The sequence below is a fragment of the Scedosporium apiospermum genome (genome assembly GCF_000732125.1).
Source record: "Scedosporium apiospermum strain IHEM 14462 chromosome Unknown SEQ_SAPIO_0022, whole genome shotgun sequence".
NCBI classification, from domain to species: domain Eukaryota; kingdom Fungi; phylum Ascomycota; class Sordariomycetes; order Microascales; family Microascaceae; genus Scedosporium; species Scedosporium apiospermum.
Genome location: NW_015971723.1, coordinates 690,870 through 714,762, shown reverse-complemented (window position 1 = coordinate 714,762; position 23,893 = coordinate 690,870). Strand labels below are relative to the sequence as shown.

General features: G+C 52.4%; 5 protein-coding genes and 2 pseudogenes across 5 annotated transcripts; 3 read left to right on the top strand and 4 right to left on the bottom strand.

Moving 5' to 3' along the window:
- Nucleotides 1-1,606: 1,606 nt before the first annotated feature.
- SAPIO_CDS0489 (uncharacterized protein) lies at nt 1,607-3,981 on the bottom strand (the record flags this gene model as incomplete). Its single annotated transcript, XM_016783256.1, has 6 exons — nt 1,607-2,284; nt 2,360-2,671; nt 2,748-2,971; nt 3,219-3,436; nt 3,569-3,779; nt 3,849-3,981. 6 exons carry the CDS (start codon nt 3,979-3,981, stop codon nt 1,607-1,609), a joined length of 1,776 nt encoding a protein of 591 aa, XP_016646456.1.
- A 1,183-nt stretch (nt 3,982-5,164) lies between these two features.
- SAPIO_CDS0488 (uncharacterized protein) lies at nt 5,165-6,955 on the top strand (the record flags this gene model as incomplete). The annotated part of the gene is made up of 3 exons (XM_016783255.1): nt 5,165-5,820; nt 5,894-5,975; nt 6,047-6,955. 3 exons carry the CDS (start codon nt 5,165-5,167, stop codon nt 6,953-6,955), a joined length of 1,647 nt encoding a protein of 548 aa, XP_016646455.1.
- A 139-nt stretch (nt 6,956-7,094) lies between these two features.
- SAPIO_CDS0487 (uncharacterized protein) lies at nt 7,095-8,295 on the bottom strand (the record flags this gene model as incomplete). Its single annotated transcript, XM_016783254.1, has 7 exons — nt 7,095-7,300; nt 7,400-7,567; nt 7,630-7,649; nt 7,714-7,751; nt 7,812-8,000; nt 8,073-8,108; nt 8,200-8,295. 7 exons carry the CDS (start codon nt 8,293-8,295, stop codon nt 7,095-7,097), a joined length of 753 nt encoding a protein of 250 aa, XP_016646454.1.
- Nucleotides 8,296-10,535: 2,240 nt separating this feature from the next.
- SAPIO_CDS0486 lies at nt 10,536-10,802 on the top strand (annotated as a pseudogene; the record flags this gene model as incomplete).
- A 1,101-nt stretch (nt 10,803-11,903) lies between these two features.
- SAPIO_CDS0485 (uncharacterized protein) lies at nt 11,904-15,935 on the bottom strand (the record flags this gene model as incomplete). The annotated part of the gene is made up of 4 exons (XM_016783253.1): nt 11,904-14,313; nt 14,405-14,574; nt 14,958-15,763; nt 15,857-15,935. 4 exons carry the CDS (start codon nt 15,933-15,935, stop codon nt 11,904-11,906), a joined length of 3,465 nt encoding a protein of 1,154 aa, XP_016646453.1.
- A 2,149-nt stretch (nt 15,936-18,084) lies between these two features.
- SAPIO_CDS0484 lies at nt 18,085-18,783 on the top strand (annotated as a pseudogene; the record flags this gene model as incomplete).
- Nucleotides 18,784-19,567: 784 nt separating this feature from the next.
- Nucleotides 19,568-23,188, bottom strand: SAPIO_CDS0483 (uncharacterized protein; the record flags this gene model as incomplete). Its single annotated transcript, XM_016783252.1, has 3 exons — nt 19,568-20,843; nt 20,932-21,110; nt 21,203-23,188. The coding sequence occupies 3 exons, from the start codon at nt 23,186-23,188 to the stop codon at nt 19,568-19,570; spliced, it is 3,441 nt and encodes a 1,146-aa protein (XP_016646452.1).
- Nucleotides 23,189-23,893: the final 705 nt, after the last annotated feature.

The following is a 23,893-nucleotide window of genomic DNA, read 5'->3' as shown; positions in this document are numbered from 1 at the left end:
TGGCTGGGATGTCTGCCCCGATGGGGGACTTGAGAGGGGAGATTCCCTAATTCTGGAGACGGGGAGAATTGAATAATGCGCAGCCGGGGATGCTATTCCTTGGGAGGAATGAATGAGACGAACTTGGGTTAAATATGAGAAGGTATTTGGAGATGGATGATTCGAGGATGCTGACTTGATGCAAGCCAGCAACTTGAGCTGTTCCTCGAGATACAAAGTACAAGTACGTGTGTTTAGCTCTCAAGGCTTGAGGATGGAAAGGTCGAGCTCAATCAGGACGCGGGGAAAGAACGAAGACAACAAGAAACCTGGAAATTATTCCCAAGCTGACGCTGACGGGTAAGCAGCAAGGGCACGCGGGGGATTAATGCTCAATTTAACAAGTCCAGGTACGAAGGGGAGATTTCCCAACGTGCAGATTCCACGCCATCTGTCGTTCGTCTTGAATCGTCACGGCGTCCAAGTCGTGTTCAAAAACGGCATGTCGGAACTGTCAAGGTTGAAGCTATGGAATATTTGGAGGCACTTATTGATACTTTGGGTTGCTGAAGTCTTGTTCGTACATGTACGCCCATGGAACCCAACGCCTGTACAAGTACTAGCCGCAACTTAAACTTTACCTGGCTAACTTGGCGCGATGTGCGAGGTAGTCTGGTAGATATCGCCAGATGATACGACCAATGGACTTTACTCCCAAGCGGCCGGTCTTCTTTCATCGGCAAAGGCGAAACCCGGCATTAGTTGATAGCGGGCGGAGGTCTGGATCGATAAAGCTCAACGTACAACCTGCTCTCGGCTCCGCTGGGAGATGCCTCCGTCCAATCGTGCGAAAAGCCACTGCAGGCTAGTGGCTGGCTCAGTGGGCTCCCAGACTGTCCAGCTGCCACTTTTGAGCTACTCTACGAAAGTAAACCCCAACAGTCCAAGGACTTCGCAAAACCACATGAGCACTCCTCGAAGGGCTTAGCATCAACAACTTCATTGAACTGCCGAGCCACTTATGTCCGATCAAGAAGAACAGACACAACTGACGAACACGCAGGGTCGAGCTTATCACGACAGCCAGAACAGGCGGCTGAAAGACGCAAGACTTCACAAATACATAATAGAAAACACACCACATAGAATCGAAACGTCGTGGATTACTACGAGACTAAGCTGTATAAAAATACTGTTAAAGGAAACAGGAAGAATCGCGCAGCCCCGGCCATTACGCATACCAACTACTTGGCTGCATACCTGCCCAAGTAATTACAGGATAACCAGGCCAATGTGACCAGTTAGGAGGACCTCGTCTTGGCGTACGGGATCCCGGATTGCAACCAGCGAGCATCATCAACGTTAGGGGCAGTCCGTTTCGGTTAGTGGTCTTCATTTCTCTTCTCTCTTCATCCTTCCTGTGTTAAAGTGAGTCGAAAGCAGACGACGCAACGAGAAAAAGAAAACAAAAAGTACAGATGACAATTAGAAGTGTGGAGAGAAATGTCCTCCGTTCCGTTAGTTGATGCACATATTTTTTTTTCACCAAAACCGGGGTCCATGTCGTTGTTAGTTAGAAGCCTCCCAAAAACGCCGATATCCTTGGCTTGGGTCTCAGTCAATCTGCTCAAGCAGGAGGGGGCGGCGGAGGAGGCTGGTCGCTAGGAGGTGGAGGAGGCGCATCTCCCGAAGGAGGGGGAGGGGGCGGCGGGGGAGCACCGCCGGAGTATTGTTGGATGAGGGCGTTGATGCCCGTTGGAAGGCCGGGAGGGGCTCCAGGAACGCCGCCCGGAGGAGGTGGAGGGGGAAGGCCGGGAGGGGCGCCGGACATGCCTGGAGGCGCTCCGTAACCACCATATCCAGGATAGCCACCATACGCGCTCTGAGAGGTGCCGGGGGCTTGCTGCCAAGGGGCCGCTCCAGGAGGGGCAGGCGGCCTGCCGTAGCCGTTGCCCGAGCTAGAATAGCGATCACCGCGATCACCACCACCGCCATAGCCTCCATTGTGGTAGTCGTCACGACGGGGGCGATCCCGGTCTCGGTCCCGGTCTCGGTCCCTATCGCGATCACGATCGCGGGCCCAAGGAGCGGCAGAGCCAGAGCCAGGACCAGAGCCGTCGCCTTCTCCAGAATCGTTTTGCTCCCGTCGCATGCGCCAGGGAGCAGGACCGCCGCTCGGTCCACCGGCAGGCGGACCCCGCTGCTGCCAAGGCTTGGCACCGTCTGAAGGACCATTGCTCGAGCTTGGACCGGCTTCGATCCTGGCTGGGGGACCAGAACCTCCGCCGAGTTCTTGCATGAGTTGCTATAAATCGAGTCAGCATTAGTTCTTAAAAGGAGAGGGGATTCATTATGCAATGATTGTAGCGGTCAAACATACCTCATATTCTCGGTCGACGGCATCGCCTCCACGACCACCGCCACCACGGCCGTATCCGCCATCGTTACGCCAGCTAGCACCCTTCTGTCGGTCGGGACAGTCTCGAGCCATGTGGCCAGCGTTACCGCAAACACGACAGATGATGCTGGCCGTGTAGTTGGGCTTATCAGGGCAGTCATACTTGCGGTGGCCGATGCGACCGCAGTTCTGGCAGGCTTGGTTCTCGTCATCTCGGAGCGTTCCGTTGAGGGCAGCAAGCTCGCGCAGTTGGTTACGCTTGAGCTCGTTTTGTCCTTCAGGAATAGATGCAGCCTATTGAAGAGAAAAGACTTAGTAACCAAGCCACACAAACGAGGGCAAAAAAACGAGAGTGGGAAAGGAGACATACCGTTTCGATGACGTTGTGAATCAGTTTCTTGGCCTTGTTTATCTTTTCCTCCGTGTCGGCCATGATGAGACAGTGCAAGTCCTCCTCCTGGTTGCTGGAATGGGCGGCATCAGACCTGCCTTTACCCTCCTTGACTGAGCCCTTGCCGCGGATAGCGATTTTGGCGCCAGAGTCTTGTTCCATCTTCTTGAGGGTGTTGCCACGAGGGCCGATGAGTAAGCCAACTTTGGGGGGAGAAAAGCTAAGTGTTAGTTTCTGATAAAATTAGGTAGAGCAAACAATGCGTAGTAGACAAGCCGTTTTTAGGCATAAGACCAGTTACAAAGCGCAGCACCGCGGTACAAGGTGGCGCCAGAGCAAGATATCTGGTCGTATTCCAATCCGGGCGAGAAAACACACACAAAGAAAGGGGGACGTTAGGGGGGATGGGGGAAAGGTTAGTTAGGAGGGTTAGAGGGTTAGCAATCATACTAAAGTTAATCTCGGGATAATCGTTAACAGGCACGTAGACCTTCTCCTGGGTCTTGGTGGGTCTGCGATAGTCCTGGGGTGGGTGATAGTTAGGAATGGTCTTCATGGCCCTCTCGATGAGCTTGTGGCGCTCATCCTCGAGGCGCTTGCGGTATCGGTATTCCCTAGTGTTGATACGGCGACCGTGGTTATCGTACTGCGGGGCTGGGGAAGGGGACCTGTGATTGAAAGAAAGTTAGCAATGTGATTTTAGGCTCCAACACATGCCTGCGTTGCCGACGAGGGCTAGCAGCATGTGCAAAAAAAAAAAAAAAAAAAAAAAAAAAGGGAGGGACAGGAGGAAAACATACCTATCGCCATCAGCTGGGACGACATCGTCGATGCGGAGCTTCTGGCTAATTTCTTCAATTCTGAGATGGAGAGTGTACGCCTCGAGCTGCTCGCTGGTCATGTTCGCCAGGATGGCCGTAGGGAGGCCCATCAGGCCGGCAGCCTTGTTCTCCGAGGCATCACCCCATCGATTTCGCTTCTTTCGGCGCTTCGGTCCATCGGTCTCGCTCCCTAATTCAGAGACAGAACGCGTCAGAAGAGAGAACGGGTCATCAAAATCCGGGCGGGACAAAAACTTACTGCGCTCAGGGCTGCGGCCCCGTTTGAGGTCGCCATCCTCGACAGGTGCGCCGTCGAGGTCATCGCCGCCAAATCGGCGCTTCCCCAAGGGGATGTTGTTAGAACCTGTGATGCCTTGATTTCGCCAAGACATGGTGAATGTGAGTATCGTCACTCCTGTGGTTTCGCTCCTGAAGATGGATGCGATGGGTGTTGTATGTTGATGGAGGTGGGAGAAAGTTTCGAAGCAAAGGCACAGTGGCGTTGTGTACTTTGTATTCAAACGGATTCTTTGGAAAAATATCGGGCGAACTAGATGCTTATGTCATCACTCACTAAATCCGATATATCATCGGAGATAAGAATCCATTATTGAATCTCAGCAACTTCCCACCAGTGTGAACTTCATTCATGCAACAGCCAAGCATCTCACCTTTCATCACATTCGATTTATATTTCTACTGTTGAAGTATTAATCATATTTGTACTCTGTGGGTTGAAGTTGAAATTTCAAGTGAATGAAACTGAATGGTATCGTTTGCCACATGTCTGGGTCAATCGAAACCCCTCCCATGCAATGCCTCCCCTCGTGCAGATTGGCCAACCAACAGTCGAGGCCTATCGATAATGCGCAATGAGGTCTCCCGATGTCTGGTCTCTGTGTAACAGAGACCAGGACCGAATCGCTAGTCCCCACCCATCTGGGACATCTGGGATGGTGACGGCGAGGGGACATTGATGAGCTGACGCCTGATTCATCCATCAATAAGCCCTCTAGTCCGCTAATTCCACTTCATTCCGACCTCTCTGATATTATAGACTCGAATACAATCCTTCGGCTTCTTCGAATTTTTGTTTCCCCCTCGGATCTCTTCTTTATCCATTTTCACGATCTCCGGCCCGTGCAACGTCACCATTGGACGGACCGATCATGCAAGCCACAGCCGGTGTTGGCCTGCGACATCAGCCAACCCTATCAGAGGCGGCAACGTCCTGGCCCCGCGCTTGAAGGCATCCCCCCTTCACTCTCCCGACATCCCCCAGTGGAACACGTAGAATAGGCAGACGAAGTCGAGAAACCGGATCAGGAAATTGAAAATGTCGCCACCAACAAGGAATCCCGGCGACTAACAGGTGGTTGGTCTACGGCAAGGCTGCGGAAACTACCCAAAGGTCAGCGGGGGGTTCTTATATTCACGGACGCGCACCTTGAGGACTAGAGTTTTATTGTGTTCTTGTAAACCCCAATCGTAAAGACTAATTCATCCTCCCATTAAGCATCTCGACCTTTATTCTAAAGACTGGTATTATATACATTCCATCGATGCACAAGAGTCATGTCCGGAAAGGATAAGCGTGGGTCCAATTCCGCACCAAAAGGAGCGAACGCAAAGCTCCCTTCCGGAGACGGAGCCACGTTCTCGGCGACACTGAAGAAAATTGTCGACGACTTCAACGCACTTTGCAAGGAGAGGGATGGACTGCAAGAGTACGGGAGTCTCTCAGACCAGCTTGCGGCTTGCAAGCAAGAACTAGAGAGAAAAGACGAAGAGCTCAAGGGAAAGCAGGAAGAATTTGAGGAACTTGTTCGGGAGAAAGATGCGATCATCAAAAATCTCCGGCAAGACCTGGACGAGCGGGAAATTGGCGGGCAAGAACTGCTTCGGAGATTCGAGAACCGCTTCAGCGAGTGGAACACGCAGCAGGAACAACATGTCAAGGACTTGGCAGAATTGGCCGAGTTGAGGAACCAGAACGCAAAATTGAAGCAGACAGTTGGCGAAAATAACCTGCGTCTCAAGGAGCTTGACTCTGTCAAGAGGCAAGTCAGGGAGCTCGAAAAGAAAAACAAAGAGCTTGGTTTCGATATTCGGCAAAAAAACCTGGATTTAGAGGCAATGGCGAATAAGCTAAAGAATAGCACATATGCACTGAACCAAGCGAATGCTGCCATCGGGTTTCTCCCATGGGATACGAAGGACGAGAAGAAAGCGTAAGTAAAAATCCCTCTACTTTTCCTATTAGCAGTCCGGGATGCATTCTTATCCGACTTCCTTCTCTTGTAGGGAACAAGCATTCGATTCTTTGAGCTCAAGATTGCACCAAGTAGTCCGGGAACACTTCTACAACAAAGTTGCTAATCCTGCTGTAAGTCTTAACGCTAAGTCCGAACTCCAGGGAGGAGATGGAGTATCTCTGCTAAACAAAACGTCATTTAGTTCCCCAAACTCCCCGGGGATATACCGAAAGTGCAGTCCAATTCGGAAGCTGCCAAGTATATGCGCTGTGCAGCTGCTGAAGCAGTCATCTCCGAAGAACTGGCTCGACGGATCTTCAGGGATTTCTACGTAGCAGAAAACCTAGGAACCCTCGAAGGCCCTATAATTGACGCCGTGAACCTGCTGAACACGAGCAACAAGAGCGAGGGCAGCGTCATTCGTTGCCAATTCGCAAAGGCAAGCCAGGGTCCCAATGTAGTCAAAGTCGTCTCGCAGAAGGCGACCAGAAACGTCTGCAAGTTTCTCGGCTGTTGGCTCGAGGACAGGGCTCAAAAGGCAAAATTGGAAAACGACCTCCAGGCCATCTTTACCGAAGCGATAGAGATGTGGCTGCCGCTCCAGCGCATTCGAGAAGGGGCTTGGTCATATACCGCTACCGAGGCGGAACACTGGTTCAACAGACATCGCCAAGAATATGATGCGGTGAAGTTGGAAGAGGAACACCTCAAGAAACAGCAACCGCCCTCTCGCCTAACTAAGCCGCTGGCCGTCCTCTTTCCGAAAATTGTGATCGGTAATGTCTGCATATTCCACGGGTTCGCACTCCTCCCAACGCAGTCGGCAGTCATTGCGGCGGAATTGGAGGTCGAAGCCAACGGTCAGCAGATGTCCAGTTCAGGGTCCCCGAGCTTACGGAGAATGAGTGTGCCGACCCAGGGAGTGCACCTGAGAGATACCGACTGGGACCTGGCTAATGGATCGGAAGTGCATGCAACGCATGGCTCGTCGATAGCAGGAAGCGACATGTCATACTCGGGGAGGATAGCAAGATCGCAGTCAATGAGGGAGCGCGGTGAATCTACACCTACTGGCTCAGTCCTGGGTCAGAGCAGTAGACCTTCTCCTTAGAGCAACTCGTACAAGGGATGCTTTTATTCGGTCGGATTCACAGGATATGAACTTTACTAGCGCAGAGTAAATCGAGTCGTATCATTCTCATAACATTATTCCGTTCCTAAAGTGTACAATCACCCCATTACGGTCAAACTCAAGCCTTCTTCGCATCCTCAGCCATTCCACTCTGTACCCAGCTTCTGGTTTGCGCAGCAATCTTCTCAAGCTCCTCCTCAGAAAGCGGCTTCTTGTTCTGGGGTGTCGGAATATCGAATCCCCGCTGGACAGCCTCGCGTGCTTTCAACTTTGCGAGCCAGGCAGCGACGTTGGGGAACTCGTCAAGACTCACACCAGCCCAATCTGAAAAAAGATAATGGATTAGTTCAGTACTAAAGGTGGTTGTTTTGGTAGAAATGGTGAGAGGAAAGGGGAAGGGGGGGTTGGATAATCGCATCATACCATGAGCGTTGACCCATCCGACGATGGCAATGTCTGCAATGGTGAGTCTGTCGCCTACGAGGAAGCCGGAGGTGGACTTTTCGAGGTGGGTGTCAAGGACGCGGTAGAGGCGGCGGGTTTCGTTGGTGTAACGGTCTACACCATACTGGATGTGCTCAGGGGCGTATCCTACGAGTCTAGTTTAGAACATGCCCACATAGACAGTACACTTTTGCGCTTCTACTACTCACTCTTGAAGTGGTTGGCTTGTCTATGTCTCGGGTTAGTTTTATAATTCTCTCCTTGGTGTTGGAGATACCGAGGTGGGCACTCACCCTTGCATAGGTCCAAGGCCACCCATTTGCCAGTGAAGCTACGCGAGTCATCATTAGTTACATTCTTTCTGTTTTCTGGCTGGATTGCTTGTGCTCACCCAGTTGTTCACCTCCCAGTACTCTCGAGATCCATAGGGATACGAAACCTTGTGGTCCTTATCATACCTCTCAACGAGGTACTGCAAGATGGAACCGCTCTCAAAGATGCGAATAGGCTTGCCATCCGTAAAGGTATCCGTGATGGCGGGAATCCTGCCATTGGGATTTATCGCGAGGAACCATGGCTCCTAGACACAGGCATTTGTTAATCTCTGAGCAGAAATATTGTTTCTCCCAATAAGACATGTTCATGTACTTACCTTTTGCGTATTCTTGCTGAGAGTAATTGGAGTAGTCTTCAGTTCAAGTCATGTTAGTTCACAAGACGTCGTACAAAAATGGCGGGGGAGTTGTGAACGTGGGGAAGAGGGATAAAACACCCCGCACCTTGTACTCGAGGCCGAGCTCCTCGAGGAGGATGCTGACCTTGACACCATTGGGGGTGCCGGTGGTGTAGAGGTGGATATCGGTCTTGGTAGGCATTTTTAGATGAGTTGCTAGAGATCGCAGGCGAGATGTCATGAACAGGGTTGGGGAGGGGGTATGAAATTGATAGGTAGCTTAGTTTACAAGGAAATAGAGAGTGAAGCTATGGATGGGTTACTGGTGCTTTAAGTAGTGTTAGGCTTATTAGTTACGCCATCGCCAGTGAAACATAGGTCCGCGGGAGCTTAGAAATCGGAAGCTATAATTCCCCCGGCCTGGGGCAGTCCTCCATCTGGGAAACCCATCAATTGGACACTATCATTGGGTCCGACGACCATCGGCATTCGGATTCGACTTATGCGCGAGGTACCACAACCGAGATGACGCCATGGTGATGAGGCGCCGGAGCCGAGTGCACCTTCCGGAACTAAGCATGATTTTTAATCCAGCGATTAGTAAATAAAATACGGAATCATTGATGTATAATTGCACAATTGTACCTATCAACAGGCAGCAGTTGCTCCCCTCGAGTCCTCGAGCTTCTTCATCGGCACTAGCCTCAGCCTCCTCGATCCCCAATACATCACCACCATGCACACGAGTGATCACCGTCGGTCTATCACCGTGAGCGATTTCACGATCCAGCAGATAATAGTAGTACCTGATGAAAGCCGCCATGATAGGGCTACGGCACAATTGACTTCCGAGCTGACACTGGCTGAGCCTCCAATCCCTATGGAATTATGAGATGGAAGCTGGATCGAAACAGAATTGCGCAATTCAGTTTTTGATATTCGACGCCGAAATATGGTGCATTGTCTTTCAGCAATGCGCTCATAGTTCCACTAACGAGGTTATCAGAAGGCATTCTTGACCGAGACCTGGTGGAAAGACGTCGGCTGATAGTACCCGGACACGTCCTCTGCTCGCTTCCCGCTCGGGCGGCTGCCGGACAGAAGAAGTACTGAATAAGAAGACAGAAGCCGCCCAAGACGCGAGGCGATGAGCCTTACAACTGCCAAATTCCATCCATATATACGCGGGTATATTCGTTGCAGCCTATGCCCTCAAAGTGGCAATGCAACTCTCCGCTTCGTGGCATGGCATCACTTTGAGGCTGAAGAGCATATATGCGTATATCTGGAGGCCTCGATGGGGGTTGCTTGCTCGAGTTCCTGGTGCGGCTGGAGGAATGGATTTGAAATATATCAGACTTCATTCTGTCGGAAGCATCTAGTTGGACAATGGAGAGCTACTCTCTCTCGGACCCATCTCCATGGAACTATGGGAACGTATAGAGGAAGTAACTTCATCTGGCTGGCGCTCTTTCCATACCTACAACGATTTACACGGCGAAGGAGGAAGCTGTACTTATTCCACTCTTTTGGAAGTTGGTGGCCCATCCAGGCTCTTGACCTGAGTTGGGAGAGGTCCTGCTCTTCTATCTGGGGTAGGTAGATGGTAGACGAGTTATGCTATCGAGTGCCTTGCCGTTTCCGAAGAAATTTGGTGCCTAGAGATCGGGATACGGGCAAGGCTTCTCCAAAATGGTCGCGATTCGGTGGGCTTTTCCTTTCGGATCACCTTCACTTGGAAGAAGTTCTGAAGGGACAACTCTTGGGTGTTTCCGAGGTTTGTTTCTTTGACCTTTTTTCTTTGTAGAACTGATCTCTTTTGGATGTGACAGACAGTGAAAGAGGTCCATTCCTGGGATTTTACCCAAGTCCTTACGACCTTCAGGTATTGGTTTTTCTTCTTAGACCTTCTTTATATGATCTAGGTCACCGTTTCCATCACACATCATATTACTTACACAACTGCATTGATGCTCTAGGCAGTTCAACATCCCCTTCTCTCGTTCTTCACCTAGAACATATAGCAGTGGCTGTGCAGCTTACATCTCCGGTTCCCTCCAACCAGTTCTACGGTGCCATTGTCGTACTGCTTCTGCCTCGAGATGTTGCTGCAAATTCGGCACCTTTCTCTGCTTTCAGTGGGCTCTCTACCTACCACCCCTAGTGATTGACCGGCCATATCAGCCTTCTTCTTCTTCAAGAACACTTTTTGTTTTGCCCTCGCTAGACCCGAAACCCTTCCTTCCTATCTCATGGCGCCCCTTCTCGCCTGCTTGTTTACCCCCTGGATCTGATCCACCCATCTGCCAAGATCATCGCCATCCACGAAACAAACGAAACCCAGACATCGATTCCAAGAACACCACCGCTCTCACATCACCACAAAGACACACCTCCAACCAAGCCAACGTCATCCAGCAAGAAAAGCAAATCCATTTCAGAATGCCTAAACCATACCTCACCATCTCCCCCTCCAACCGCGGCCCCAAGTACCGCCCTCTCCTCAACCCTCCTCCCCCACCCCCAAACTCCGACTCTGACCGCTCGCTTCTCTACCCAAACGACGACGACATGTCTTATTCCGCCGTCAGAAGATGCCTCGGCTGGATCATCGCCTTGATGGCTCTTATCTTGGTTCTCTGCCTTATTTTGCTGGTGCCCACGATGGGATGGTGGAATCGAGCTACGGAGGCTATTGACAATGTCTAGGGGAGAGTGTAGGGTTTATATGGAATCCAGGAGTTTCTCCTTCTGATTCCTTTCGTTTTTGGAAGTTGAGCTTGAAGGAAGGGGCTGAGGATGTCTTGGAGAGGGACGCGTGAGTTTTTCTAACCTTGGTAGGATATTGTGTGTTTACTAACCTGGACGAGTAAGCTAGATTCGTTCTAGTGATTCGGACGTGTCTTCGTCAAGAGACATCTCAAGGGAAGATGGTATTCGTGTTTGATAGAATGGGTAGGTGTGGTCTTCCTTCTTTTAACTACTCTTACTGACAGGCGGATATGCAGTCACAGTTACCACGGGGTAGGATGGAAAACGAGAGAGGTCTATGGATAACCGAGGATCGCCCCTTTCCGACATTCCTCTAAAACGGCCATTGAGAGACTCTTCTTCTCTCGGTTTTATATAAGACCGGTAGCCGGCGTCCCGCACCGCTCCCCGCTCGAGGTTAATCGAATCCGAGTTGACACTTAAATACCGATATGAGCCACTTGAACCCCAGTGCTTGGAAAGGCGCCGTCGTGTTCCGAATTGCCCTCTAGTATCTTGATTCCACAACGCAACATGACGCCGTCTGTTCAGGGAGCAGTCGCGGTTCATACACACTGCTGTTTCACCCTGGCATCCAGTTCCGTGCTCTGTATGTGTATGATGGATGGAAAGTGACGCTTATGGCTGCGAGTGCCAAGGTGATACTCCGAGTTGATTCCCGGTGAGTGGTGAGCTCTTAATTACTTCTACTCCCGAGTGAAGGAGCCAGGGGAACACATGGTGCTCGCCCCGAAGCTCCGACCTGCCGAGCTAGATCCAAGAAAATCTATGACATTGTCATATTCACATATCTGACATTTGCTACCTAAAGGAAGTATAACTAACAGCCTGAAAGATTTTATCCATCAAGGAGGTGTACATCTAAGTCCAAAACAAGATGATCTATTCCAGCAACAACATTCCAAACCCAAGAAATATTCCATAATGCCCAGCATGATCCATCCTAGTTGTAAATAGAGCCATCACATTACCAGCGTTACCCCAGAAAAAAAGCGCCATAACATGCAAAGAAATCCCACATCTTCTCTCTCCCTCCACTCAAATCGTCCCCTCCTCCCTCCTATACCTCGCCTCATCAACCATCCTCCTCCTCTCCGCGTCATACTCAACCTCCACCTCATCAACAACCCACCTCTTCCGCCCATCCTCCTCCACCCTTATCCCATACCCATACTTCTTCCCCAACCCCTCAATCGCCCTCTCCCTCTCTTTCCTCTTCCTCTCCTCAATGCCCACGAAATCCCTCGACATGTTCGTCTGCGCAACGTATGTCATCACCGCCGCCACCGAATCCGGCCTCCTTGGCAAATGCGGTAACGTCCTTCGCCATCTGTGCAGGAAGAAGATCATCACGAGCATGACTAGGAGCATTGCTATGGAGATGACGCCGCAGACGAGGTACTCGGTGCGGAGCTGGCCGGGGCGGTAGGGGAGGCCCGCGAGAGAGATAACGAGGAATTCGCTCATGAGAGCTGTGAGGGCCACGGCGGCGGGGACTATGTAGCCCATGCGCACTAGGGGGAAGAAGGCCACGATAGGAAGGGCGTAGGACTTCTTGTTGATGGTGTCCCGCGCGTCGGAGGGGGTTTCGTGGAGACGCGCGTAGTGCGCTAGGTTTTGCACGTCGGTGAAGGCCGTGGACCAATACTTCGCCACTGCGATGGCGAGGAGGGCGAAGGTGATCCGGATGCCGATGGTCCACTCGCGCGTGGTGTACCGGAATATGCGACGCGGGTCATCTACGTAGGCAACTGCTGCGATGGATAGGCCTAGGAGCGCGAAGAAGATGGCGGCGAAGCCATAGTCGAGGTATTCGCGCTTCTTCATCCAGTCGGAGTGCGTTTGCTCTTCCTTTCCTGACGAGATTAGCTTTGTCCAGTTGTCTCCGACACGCTCAACGACGGATCTGCGCTTCTTCTTGTTGTCTTGGAGGTTGAGGATCAGTGGCATGATGCCGAAGCGGGTTCCGAGCTCTTCAACGGAAAAGTTGCCCATCGTGTACTTTTTATCTTTGAGGCGGGCGATGAGTCCCTTATTGGAGAGCTCGGATGGTACATTTGAAAAGTCCCTTTCTACTTCGGGATGGCCCATAACGCTTGCGACGGCGGCAATAGAAGATGTCGCCTTCATGGTCACGCTCTGGGGCGTCCTTAGCCATAGCGCAACGACGTAGACGAGCGATACGACCACGACAGCCAACGATGTAGTCAACACCGTCAACGCCCACCCATTGCTACTGACCCTCGGTGGCCAGCAGGGATTAAGAGAATCGCCAAACATGGGCTCATCGCAGTAGTGCGTGTCCAGAAACACGGCCTCCGCCGCAAAGCCACTGCCAACCTCTGCGACAAAACCAGACAAGACGATCGGAATGATAGTTACGCCCGCTCCCGCTAGAGAAGGACCCGAGGCCCCATCATCGGAGAACAACTGACGAACGGGCTCAAAGGAGCCGAAATCGCGGTAAGCGGCGGCCACAAAGGAGGTAAAGACTCGAGCCACGATGAGGGGCGCGTGGTTTGCGAGCACAGAACGGTCTACGGGCCAGGAGACGACGATCACGGGTTCGGCATCGCCAGAGGGCTTCGGTCCTCCACCGCCACCACCGCCTGCTCCAGTGGACGACTCGGTGGCCGTTGCTGTCGCTTCCTCACTTGTATCGGTGGAGGTGTCACTCTCTGTTGCGCTAGTGGCCGAGTTGGATGCGGAATTTGAAGAGCTTGATGGTGGAGCGGTTGTTGGTGTCTGTGATGCAACAGTCGATTGCTCTGGGCTTGCCGACGGCGTCGGAGTGGCAGAGTCAGAGGCACTGATATCCGATACTGTTGCCGAGAAAGAGGCGGAGGCGGAGGCTGAGTTCGCGTCGGAATCGCTCTGGAGAAGGAGAGTGACTGGCTGAGAATCGCTAGTCGGGGTGACCGTCGGCTGCGAGTCTGACTGGCTTGTCGCTTGCGTTTGGGATTGTGGAGTCTGTGTAGGGACGGAATTCGACGGCTGGCTGGAGAGAGACTGAGAATCTGAGGCGGAGGCTGATTGAGAGGCGGAAACGGTCTGTGAGTCTGAAATGGAGGCAGACGGTGAGTTTGAGGTAGATGCCGACTGTGAGACAGAAGTTGAAGTCGAGACTGATGCCGAAGCGCTTGACGACGGAGAAGAAACGACGGAAGACTGAGAGGCCGAAGTGCTGCCGTTAGAACTTGGCGACACCAGCGAAGAGACCGTCTGTGATGAAGACTCCGTGGTTGATTCACTGCTCGGCTCACTAGTGCTCTCCGACGTAGTAGTGGTACTGCTACTCGAGTCTGAACTGGTTAGAGACTCACTAGCGGACGTCGAAACCGACGGGCTTTCAGAACTAGACTCCGCCATGGAGCTAGACACCTCGGTCGATGACGAAGGGGGATCCGAGGTTGACTCGGAAGTGGATGCGGACTCCGACGTGGATTCGCTAGTCGAAGATGACTCTGATACCGACTTCGTCTCGGGGAAGCAGGCGCATTGTTTCCGGCGGTTGCAGATTAGGACTTGGCCAGACGGACATTCCGTTGCTGTGGTGGAGGAGGACGGTATCGTCGTGATTGGCGTAGAGGAAGATGTTATTGGAGTTGTGGAGGTCGTGGGAGTAGTGGATGTGGTCGGTGTTGTAGATGTTTCCGGTGTGGTGGAAGGTGTGGTAGACGTTGACGTCGTAGATGTAGTCGTACTCGAACTAGATGTCGTTGAGGTCGTCGAAGTCGGGGGCTCTGTACTAGATTCCGTCGTCGAGCTCGAGCTACTCTCCGAAATAGAAGTCGTAGACGTAGTAGACGTAGTTGAGATCTCAGTACTCGACGCAGAACTGGACACCGACGTCACCACATCCGGCCTACACCTACAATCCATAGCGTGGAAACCACGCAACGGCACACAACTCCAAGACTGCCCCTCCGGACACTCATTCCCTAAAGACGTACTACTCGTCGGCGGCGCCGTCGTAGTCTGGCACACACAAGTCGACCTCTTCTTCAGCTCCGCCCTCTTATGCGGGATAATCTTCGTGGGGGACGGCCAAACCACATCCCCGAATAGCTCATCATCGGTTAGAAAGCATACGATCTCACCGTCAAGGCAGAGAGCGTCTGCGGGGAACGGGTTGATCAACCCGGATGGAAACGTATAGATCGGTAGTTTCGCCGAGCTCGTTGTAGAAGTCGGGCAGTAGCACGCTTGCCCTTGTCTTCGTTGATTTTTCTGGTCCCTCTTGCGGATGTTGATGGAGGTTTCTGGCTCTGTGTCACTGATGAAGGTATCGGCCCCCGGAGGTATATTGAACCATGGGAAGTTGGGATCCAACGTCAGCCCCGGGACAAAGGGAACGCAGACCGGAGTTGGGCAATCGGGCACTGCCGGTGCTGCCGTCAACGTCGGGGGAGGAGCCGCAATCAGCGGCGGGATGAAGATTTCCCCTAGACCTCCTGATCCAGGTTGCGCGGTGGTCGTAGTAGTAGCAAGCCACGTATCGTTCAGGTTGAAGGTCGGCAGGGTTTGATTCACCAAGAAAGTCAGCGCCGGCTGCACCCATGGGTTTGCGGGCGAGGATGAATTTCCAGAAGCAGAGGGGCTGGGAACATCCTGCCGGACGTGGATGTTGACATATCGGTGGACAGTCGCCGTGGGCCGAATCTCGCGCTGCTGGACACCTGTTGCTAGACCATCTGTGCCCCGGGGACGTTTAGAGAAGTCGAGGGACGAGTCGAGATCTCGTTTCGTAAAGGGGAGTTTGAACTGGGACTTGGCTCCGTCGGGCAGTCTCTTGTGAAGCCATATTGTGAGACCCAAGAGCCCAGCACTCACGAGAAGCAGCACGACGATGCCGTAGAATCTGACGAAGAAGGATGTATTCTTGAAGTCCTTCTTGGCTGGATTTGTCGAGAAGGGGATGGTTAGATAAAAACAAAACCTCACCTTCTTTCCTCCCAGACCAAAGAGATGGATGAGTGCCATCTACGTACCTAGTGGATTGATGGCGGAGTATCGCGTCGACTCGCTCCTCTTCAAGCGACCCCTCGTATCCTTCCTGCTCCCCAACATCTCGAGTCTCTCTTACTACCCCTGTTCCTCGGACCAGGCAGGGAACCAGGCGTTGAGTCGTTTTCAGTAGTTGAAGTCAAAAGATCGAAAAAAACTAAGGACGAGCCTGAATAAAAACGAGCGAATGACCAAAGGCCAGTTCAGGCACAAGCACAACGAAAAAACAAGCGGTCAAGAAGAACAGGAAGAAATGGACCTCTTCCCCATCAAAAATCCACGATTAGACGTAATATACGCGAGAAAACAAAACAACAAGATGATAGATTCAAAAAAGGCAACAAAGAAGTCCTCCCAAGTCCTAATCCACGACTGTCCCTCTCGCCACTGATTCCTGCATCCCAGCCACAAAGATCTCCCGGCCTACCCAGCATGTCACTGCAGTCCTGCATCACGATCCGGCCTCCTCTCCACAGGGCAGCATTTTCCGCCCTACCAAACCCGAATGAGAGAATGCAGGGGGTGGAGAGAGGGGACAACGAACCACGTCCTAAATCTTCCTCGCCCCCTCCACCATTCAAATACCGTCATCCCATCAAGGTAGCCTAACGGGATCTAGCCTTTGAGCCCACAAAACTAAGTTATCCAATAGCAGGTGAGAAGGCAGCAATAGTACCCTTTGACCCACTCAAAACACTCTCCGAGAAACACAAGCGTGCAAAAGGTTATCTCGCTGGCACCCGTGTCTCGTCTCGAGTATTGGAACAGTGAAAGGGTTATGATCGCACTCGTTTCCGAAAGTGGATTTGGTAGCGAAATGGACTCTGGTCTTTCATTGTCCTGTACCATCCCGTTGGTACTTCCCGGCCAATGGCTCCCTTTCCGACGGCAAGGGGGCCTAACGCAGGGTTCGTTTGGGGGTGATGGCCCGAGTTACTTGGTAGTGATCTTTCCCGACCCTGCCAAGCAGACGGGGGGCATATGTATAAATGAGTATAGGGCTGAAAGGGATGAGAGACTTTGGGCTAGCCAAGCTCATTGAAACCGCGCCACAGAAGAATATAACCCGAACGAAGCCCTTACCTCTCTTCTTGAGACACTCCCTCCTCAGGTAGCCAAATTACAACGAGCTGAAAGAAGCACCGAACTGTCATACCTTCCTGTGAGCCATAAAAGATCGACGGGATCTCATTTGATGCCACATCTCCCCTTCGTAAATCTCACCATGCACAGCATCGGACTTACCCATCAACCCTCATTCCAAAGAGGAGGCTCAGGGGACACCGCAGAACTTCGCCCCCTGAAAAAAATGTCCTAAAACGGTAAAAATTAAAAAGAAGGGTATCTTCATAATAAACCAGTGACATACCCTAATATCGCAGCATTACCCATCTCTCTCCGTTGATTTGTTCTCGGTGCCTGTTCCGTCATGCGGCGGTCGTCCAATTAAGCATCTGGAGAATGAAGCTATTCGCTGTCGCCATCACAGGCGACGGCCCCACGTGGAACTTACATAATGTCGGTTCTCGTTTGGATGTTCCCAGTCAGAAATAGCTTTATAAGAAACTTCCTGGGGTCGGAAGTTCAACCAACCACTCCCAAGCATTGTAGCTCAGGGGTAGAGCACTGGGCTCATAACCCAGGGGACCTAGGATCGAAACCTAGCAATGCTACATTCTTTTTTTCCCTTTTTTTTGCCCTTTCCACACATTATCTCCAACAATCTCCAACTGTTTGACTCCCTCTTTTTGATAGGTGAACGAAAAGAACTTCCTGTATTATATTCTATAGTAATGTAGAATAGTCCTCATTTGGTTCTCCTCTCTCAAATGCATATGATCGAGGAAAAGAAACTGCCAAGACTGCCACTGCCGAGCACCAACTGGGAAATTACTTCTTCAAATCTTCATCTCTCATCCATCCCTTCCTCATCCAACACCCAAAGCTCCCACTGACTTCCAGCAAATAAAGGACTCTCTTAACCTCTATTGCAGAAGAGCACAAGAGCCTGAAACTACCACTCTCTCTAGAATGTGAAGAAAAGAACAGCAAGTGGACAAGCCTCTCCGCCTACTCTAAATATACCCTTACTTCCCGCCTCCGAGAGATAGCGAACGAGCTATCCCGGCTGGCTTTAAAACGTCCCTCATCCGCTTCCAAGGACCACACATACTAGGCCCATCCATCTCATAGCTTCCACCTACCAAAACAAATGGCCGCCTCGTTTAGACTCTGGCCGAAACTCCCCTCCCCGCAGTCCATCCCGCGCACCATCCGCCACCACCTCCCTCCAACCCGGACCCTCCATCACCAAACATCCATCCACCGGCCCGTCACCACGCCCCCTCCATGTACTCTCACCCAACGCCCCTTCACCTCCTCACCAACCCTCACCAAGTCCCTCACCCGCGAAGAATGGGAAAACCTCTCTCCCGAAGCAAAAATCCAACACGACGGAGATGAAAAATGGGGCTGGGTGATCTACCGCACCTCCTACGCCAAAGTCTTCAACCCCTCCTGGTCCAACTTCAAGCACCGCATCCAAAAGGACCTCCGCGCATCCATCCTCCGATCCGACGCCCCCGGGATCGCCGAAACCATGGACTTCATCTTCGTCGAGGACCCGGCGCTCGAGGGCGCCTCGCCCGAGGAGCTAAGGCCTCGTTTCCAGGGCTGGGCGCGAAAGAATGCGAGAGGCACCGGCTCGAGGCATAATTTTTTCATTACGGTCGATGGAGAGGGGTTGTGGAATTGCTATGTTAATCTCGTTCAGGCCTGGCCGTACTCCTCGGAGGACTGGATGAAGATGAGGACGAGCGATATTGGGCCGGACCTCTATGTCCAGCTACACAACGATGAGGTGTGGTACGTGTATTACAAGGATCCGGAGTTGGGGGTGGCTGAACTTTAGTAACAACTAATACGTTCTGCAGGATCTGCGGGCATTCAATAGATATTTACTAGTCAGTGCCCGTGGCAAACCGGAGGTCATGTAGTGTATATTATATTTTGTATACTTATACTAGAAGAGCATAAGAGATTTCCTTCATACGAGTAAGCATAGTAAAGGGCGTTATCGACATTTCCCCTTCGCGACCTCCGTGGAAAACTAGGTAGGATGCAACCCAAAAAAAAGGACAAAAGAAAAAGTCTAGGCTCGAAAGGCTCCAGAGTGAAAGCCCATCCGAGACTTGCTCATAAGAGAGTGTATGTAGATAGGGGGTAAAATGATGCCATATAAGGGGGAATAAGCAGGTAGGAAGGTATATAAGACATTTATAAAAGTACATAAAAAAAGATGTCGGCTGATCAATAAGGCGAGGGGATACATGAGAATAGAAAAAGGGAGAAAGAAAAAAAAAAAATCAAAAGGCGCTGCCAAAACCAAAAAGTGTCATGTAAACCCGCTATGCAAATATGGAATCGACCGCGTCCAAAATGCCGGATTCTTGGGAACGAACGCCGTTATTGCGCCAGATCCCATGGTATATATATAATGCGTATATGAAAGGAAAGAAAGCAGGCCTCGCCAGACAATAATAGACCGCGTTTCGTCGTCTCAGGAGCTCCTCGTGCGAAGGTTATCAAGTCGGAATGCCGTTGAAGATATTTGGCTCGCAGGGAGGTGGAAGTTGTCATCGTGCTTATAGAGGCATTGGCAGTGGTCAGAGATGGGGCCTATCTTGACTGGTGTTTTATATGACACGATTGCCAGAAAAGACTGATTGCCCCATAACAAAGCCCCAAGCCGACATGGCATCAGGAACATGCTCATACTCGTCCGTATGCATATTCTCCTCGAAATAGAACCGCACCTTGACAGATGCGTACCGCTGCAGCAGTTCGGCAATCGTTGCGTACGTCTCCTTGCACCTCTTTGTCCAGGGCGTCACTTTTACGGCGTCGTGCACGCAATACGTGTTGGCATCCGAACTCCTCGTGAGGAAGGTCCGGCCTGAGTCCTTGAGCTCCTCCCACAGCGCCAGCGTCTCCGCCTTGAGAGCAGGAGACTGCGGATTTACGGCATGCAGGAGTTGCAAAAGCGTGTACCGGAAAGCAAAAGCCTCCGGCGAGTGCGCGCCTTCCTTGGATTCGACGGCCCGTCGGTGCGGCTGGTACTCGGAAATAAGCTTCTGCAGTCGCTCGCCGTTGGTGTGCCGGTAGAATAACGCCAGATCGATCCACGTTCGTGCCACGTACGGGTGTCGTCGGCCATAGATCGATTCGAGTTCGTCGGCAAGCGTCGGGATGCAGTCCCAAACAAGATCGGAGAGCGTCATGGGGCCGTGCTTCTGCTGAACCTCGTACAACGTCGTAAAGATCTGCCGCAAAGGGTGCAACCGCTCGTAGTTTGTTGTCGAGTAAGCTGCCAGGTACTTCGAGAGTGCAGTCATCATTCCCGGGTCGCGGTGCACCATGCCCATCAAGACCTCCTTGATGCTCTGCGGCGACAGCTTCTGCAGGTCCACCTCGAGCTGCTGGAACGCCTCCATGAGGTCCACGCCCTGGCCCGCACCTCCTCTCTCGACACGCTTGTTCGCCTCGTATAAGAGCTCGGTGGAACCCGCACCCCAGACCATCACCGTAGTCCACCCGACCGTCGTCTTCGTATCCAGTTCTGACTGGCGACAATGGAGGAAAGCTTTCCTCAAGTTCCCAACAACAGTCTCCTGCGCTCGGAGCAGTTCTGGTGAACGCAGATAACCCGGAGCGGGAGGCGGGGTTGGGGTACGACATCGCACGTACGAAGGTAGATCGGCCGGTGTCTCGAAATCGACAAGGTCATACTCTGTCACTCCCTTCCTCTTAAGATACGTCCCTAAATTAATCACTCGTCCGTTCCGCACAAACTCCGATACTTTGCCCTCGGCGTCTCGCTGGAACTTCATCGACAGTAACTTCTTGACTTCTTCTTCTGTGTTATTCTTGACGAAACCCCACTGGGAGAACCGAGTCTTGTACATCTTTGGACTGCGAGGTGTTAGCCAAAAGGGAGGGAGAAGAAAAGGAATAAGTGGTAAAAAATTTGAAAGGCTAATACCACAGGGAAAGAACTTACGTCGCCTGGAAACCGTGCCTCTCCGCCATCACCAGAATGACTTCCTTCAACGGCTTCCGTTCCTCAAGGTATAGTTGCCTGATAGTCGACTTCATGGATTCCCACGCCTCGGCTGGGACCTGCTCTCGAGAAGGGCGCGACCCCTGCTGAGTTGGGCGAACAGGTAGAGGAGGTGGATTCTGTAGTAGCAAAACGTTAGCCAAACCCGAAACTATCTGACGAGGTGTTCTTTCTAGGGAAAGAGGGTTAAAAAAAATCAAAAAAATCATACAGGAGATGCAGCAAGAGGACTCTGCACAGGGTTCTCCGTCGAAGAAGAAGGTAATATTGCGCTGGTAGGGGAAGTAATCGATAAGGTCGAACTAAAGGGTTGTTGTTGCTGTTGTTGATGCTGGTGGTGGGACATGACATTCGGGTGGTCCGTTTGTATCCTGAGCTCGGCTCTCGACTGTGCCAGGAAAGCGGCGGACTTGTTCGGTGCTGCGGATGATGATATCGATCCGGACGAGGCCTGTTGGCTGTGTGTAAGGACGGGTTTTGGTGTGGAAGGTACTGGTGGTCTCCAGATGTTGAAGCCGGGAGTGGACTGGTTCCCACTCATATCCTGCTGGCTTCGAGACAGGAAGAGTTTCTTTGCCGGAGGGGGTGGTGGTTGAGGTTGGTGTTGCTGCGGATGGTGCTGTTGGTGAGTGTGATGTAGGGGTTGTTGTGGGTGTTGCTGGTGGGAGTGCGATTGCTGAAGCGGCTGTTGTGCCTGGAAGTAGCCCGGGTTGGAAAAATCAATGGGCGCATGTACAGTAGTGGCACTTCTGGGCGCAGGACTCAAGCCTCCAAACTCCACCTGGTCGACATTCGGCTCTTGCTTGATTAGAAGCCCAATGTCCCCAAAAGGATCCGTGGACGACGGAGAAGCCATGCCAGAGAACGAGACTTGGGGCGGGGCCGGCTGATGGTGGTTCACGGCCGGGTTTAGCGATTGGAAAGGATCGAGGCTCTGGAACGCATCAGTAGGCGTATGGACAAACTGTGGCGGTGGCTTCGTATCCATCCGGAAGTCGAACGCATCCACTCCCCTCGTCTCCATGGGGCTCGTAACTCGGTCCACGGCAGACATGGCATCAAAGGGCGATGCCGCCGCGTTGCTAACCCCTATACCCGCCAAGACGCCAATGTCTCCGTACGGGTCGACTGACGGACTCTGGATCGGGCTCACAACTCTCGGCGCGGAGTAATCCATATTTCCAAATGGCGAGGTCGGTGTTCCTATAATCGGGCTGCCCATCGTTCCGCCAAACGTATCTAGCATGTGGCCTTGCACAGATCGTACCATCCTGTTGCCATTATCAACAAAGCCAAACGGCGAGTGTGCGCCGCCGCCGCCCATGCTTCCGGGGCCGGGCGAGATGGCATCAGGACTCAAAAAGTTATCGCTCGATAAGCTCGTCACGCCGTCCACTTGCATCGCCCCAATCGTGCTGGCCTGTCTACGCAACGGCACCGGCATATCCATCGAGCTCGCTATCGTCGTGTACGGTGACGTCGGCGTCGCGGCAGCGGTAGCGCGCGAGGTGGTACTCCGGCCCGCGGTTCTATTCCCATAAGCTTCCACCGACTGACTCGCTATTGGGCTCGACACCCGCATGCCCGAATGCCCCTGGTACCCCATACTACCGAACCGCACCGGCGGGGGCCGTCCAATCGATCCACTGCGCACCCTCAAAGAAGAGGACGTAAATTGCTCCCCCGTTGGGCTTGTCACTCTCAGAGGGTTGTTCGAACGGTTGAAAGCGGCGATGTGCGAAGGCTTGTTGGGCTTCGGGGGTTTCTTCTTTCCGTTCTCGAAATGGGCTATCAGGTTCGTCACGTTCGCTTCCGGCTCATGCGCATCGCCCATGGTGACGTCCTGACCATCGGCCGGGTCGTGGACCTGGTCGGGGCCCATATTCGTCGAGAAACGGTGCATCGATGACGCATCCTGCGCGGGAGGGGATGCGAAGCCGAGACCGTCGGAGAAGACTGGCTGATGGTGAGAGGAATGTGTCTGTTGTTGCGGTCGGTTCTGTGGCGGTTGATTCTGGAACTGGTGGAGGTGCCGTAGGAAGTGCTGTTGCTGCTGATCTTGCTGCTGCTGCTGCTTTTGCTGTTGCTGGTTGGGGTTCTCGATGCCGAGATCGAGGCCGCCACCACCGGGAGAAGGGTCTGCGCCATGCCGAGATCCAAGACCGCCACGAAGCTTACCGGGTGAGTGATTAAACATGTCTACCCGGCAGACAGGAAATGCCGCCGGGGAACCGACTCTCTTTGGTTTTTGAGCCCCCTATCCGCTTAGTAGCGAAAAGAGGGACTCGGTCAGAGGTAAGGCGTTGTTTCACCGGGAAGAGCTTTCCGTGTAGAAAGAAAGGGGGGTGGGCGGCACAAGAGACTCTCTGGTCGATCGGATCGATTTTGTTTCAAACAAATGGGGCTGATCCCAGCAAGCTCAACGAGGGCCGTCGATCTTGCTCGAACAAGAGAGAGGTGAAACACACGAACAGAGCCAAAGATGACCGCAAAGAGAGGATAGGCTCGGGCCGGAGATTCGTTCGGATCGGATGGGAGGATCAATGACGAAAAAGATCGCTTCGACACGGTGGGAAGAAAAAAATAGTGAAGGCTGTTCCAAAGGAAAGTCGGCACGAATGAGGCGGGTTAAACAAAAGTCCGGCTGCGTTTTCTCCTTATCTTCTCCCCTTGGTTCTTCTTCGCGTCTATTAAGAAAAAAAAATGATAACGAATGGTTTTCTACTCGTCCGTCGGGGTCACATCCGCCAGACAGGTTGGCGAACAACCCATCTGTGGCACGAGGCGCTCTTGTCTGGGTATACACCCTTGGTCGAGGTTGAGGACAAAGGCCGGCGCACGACGAGGCGAAAGTCTCATAGGGTCCTGGTGAATGAAGAAGGGCGAGGCGGGGAATAACACT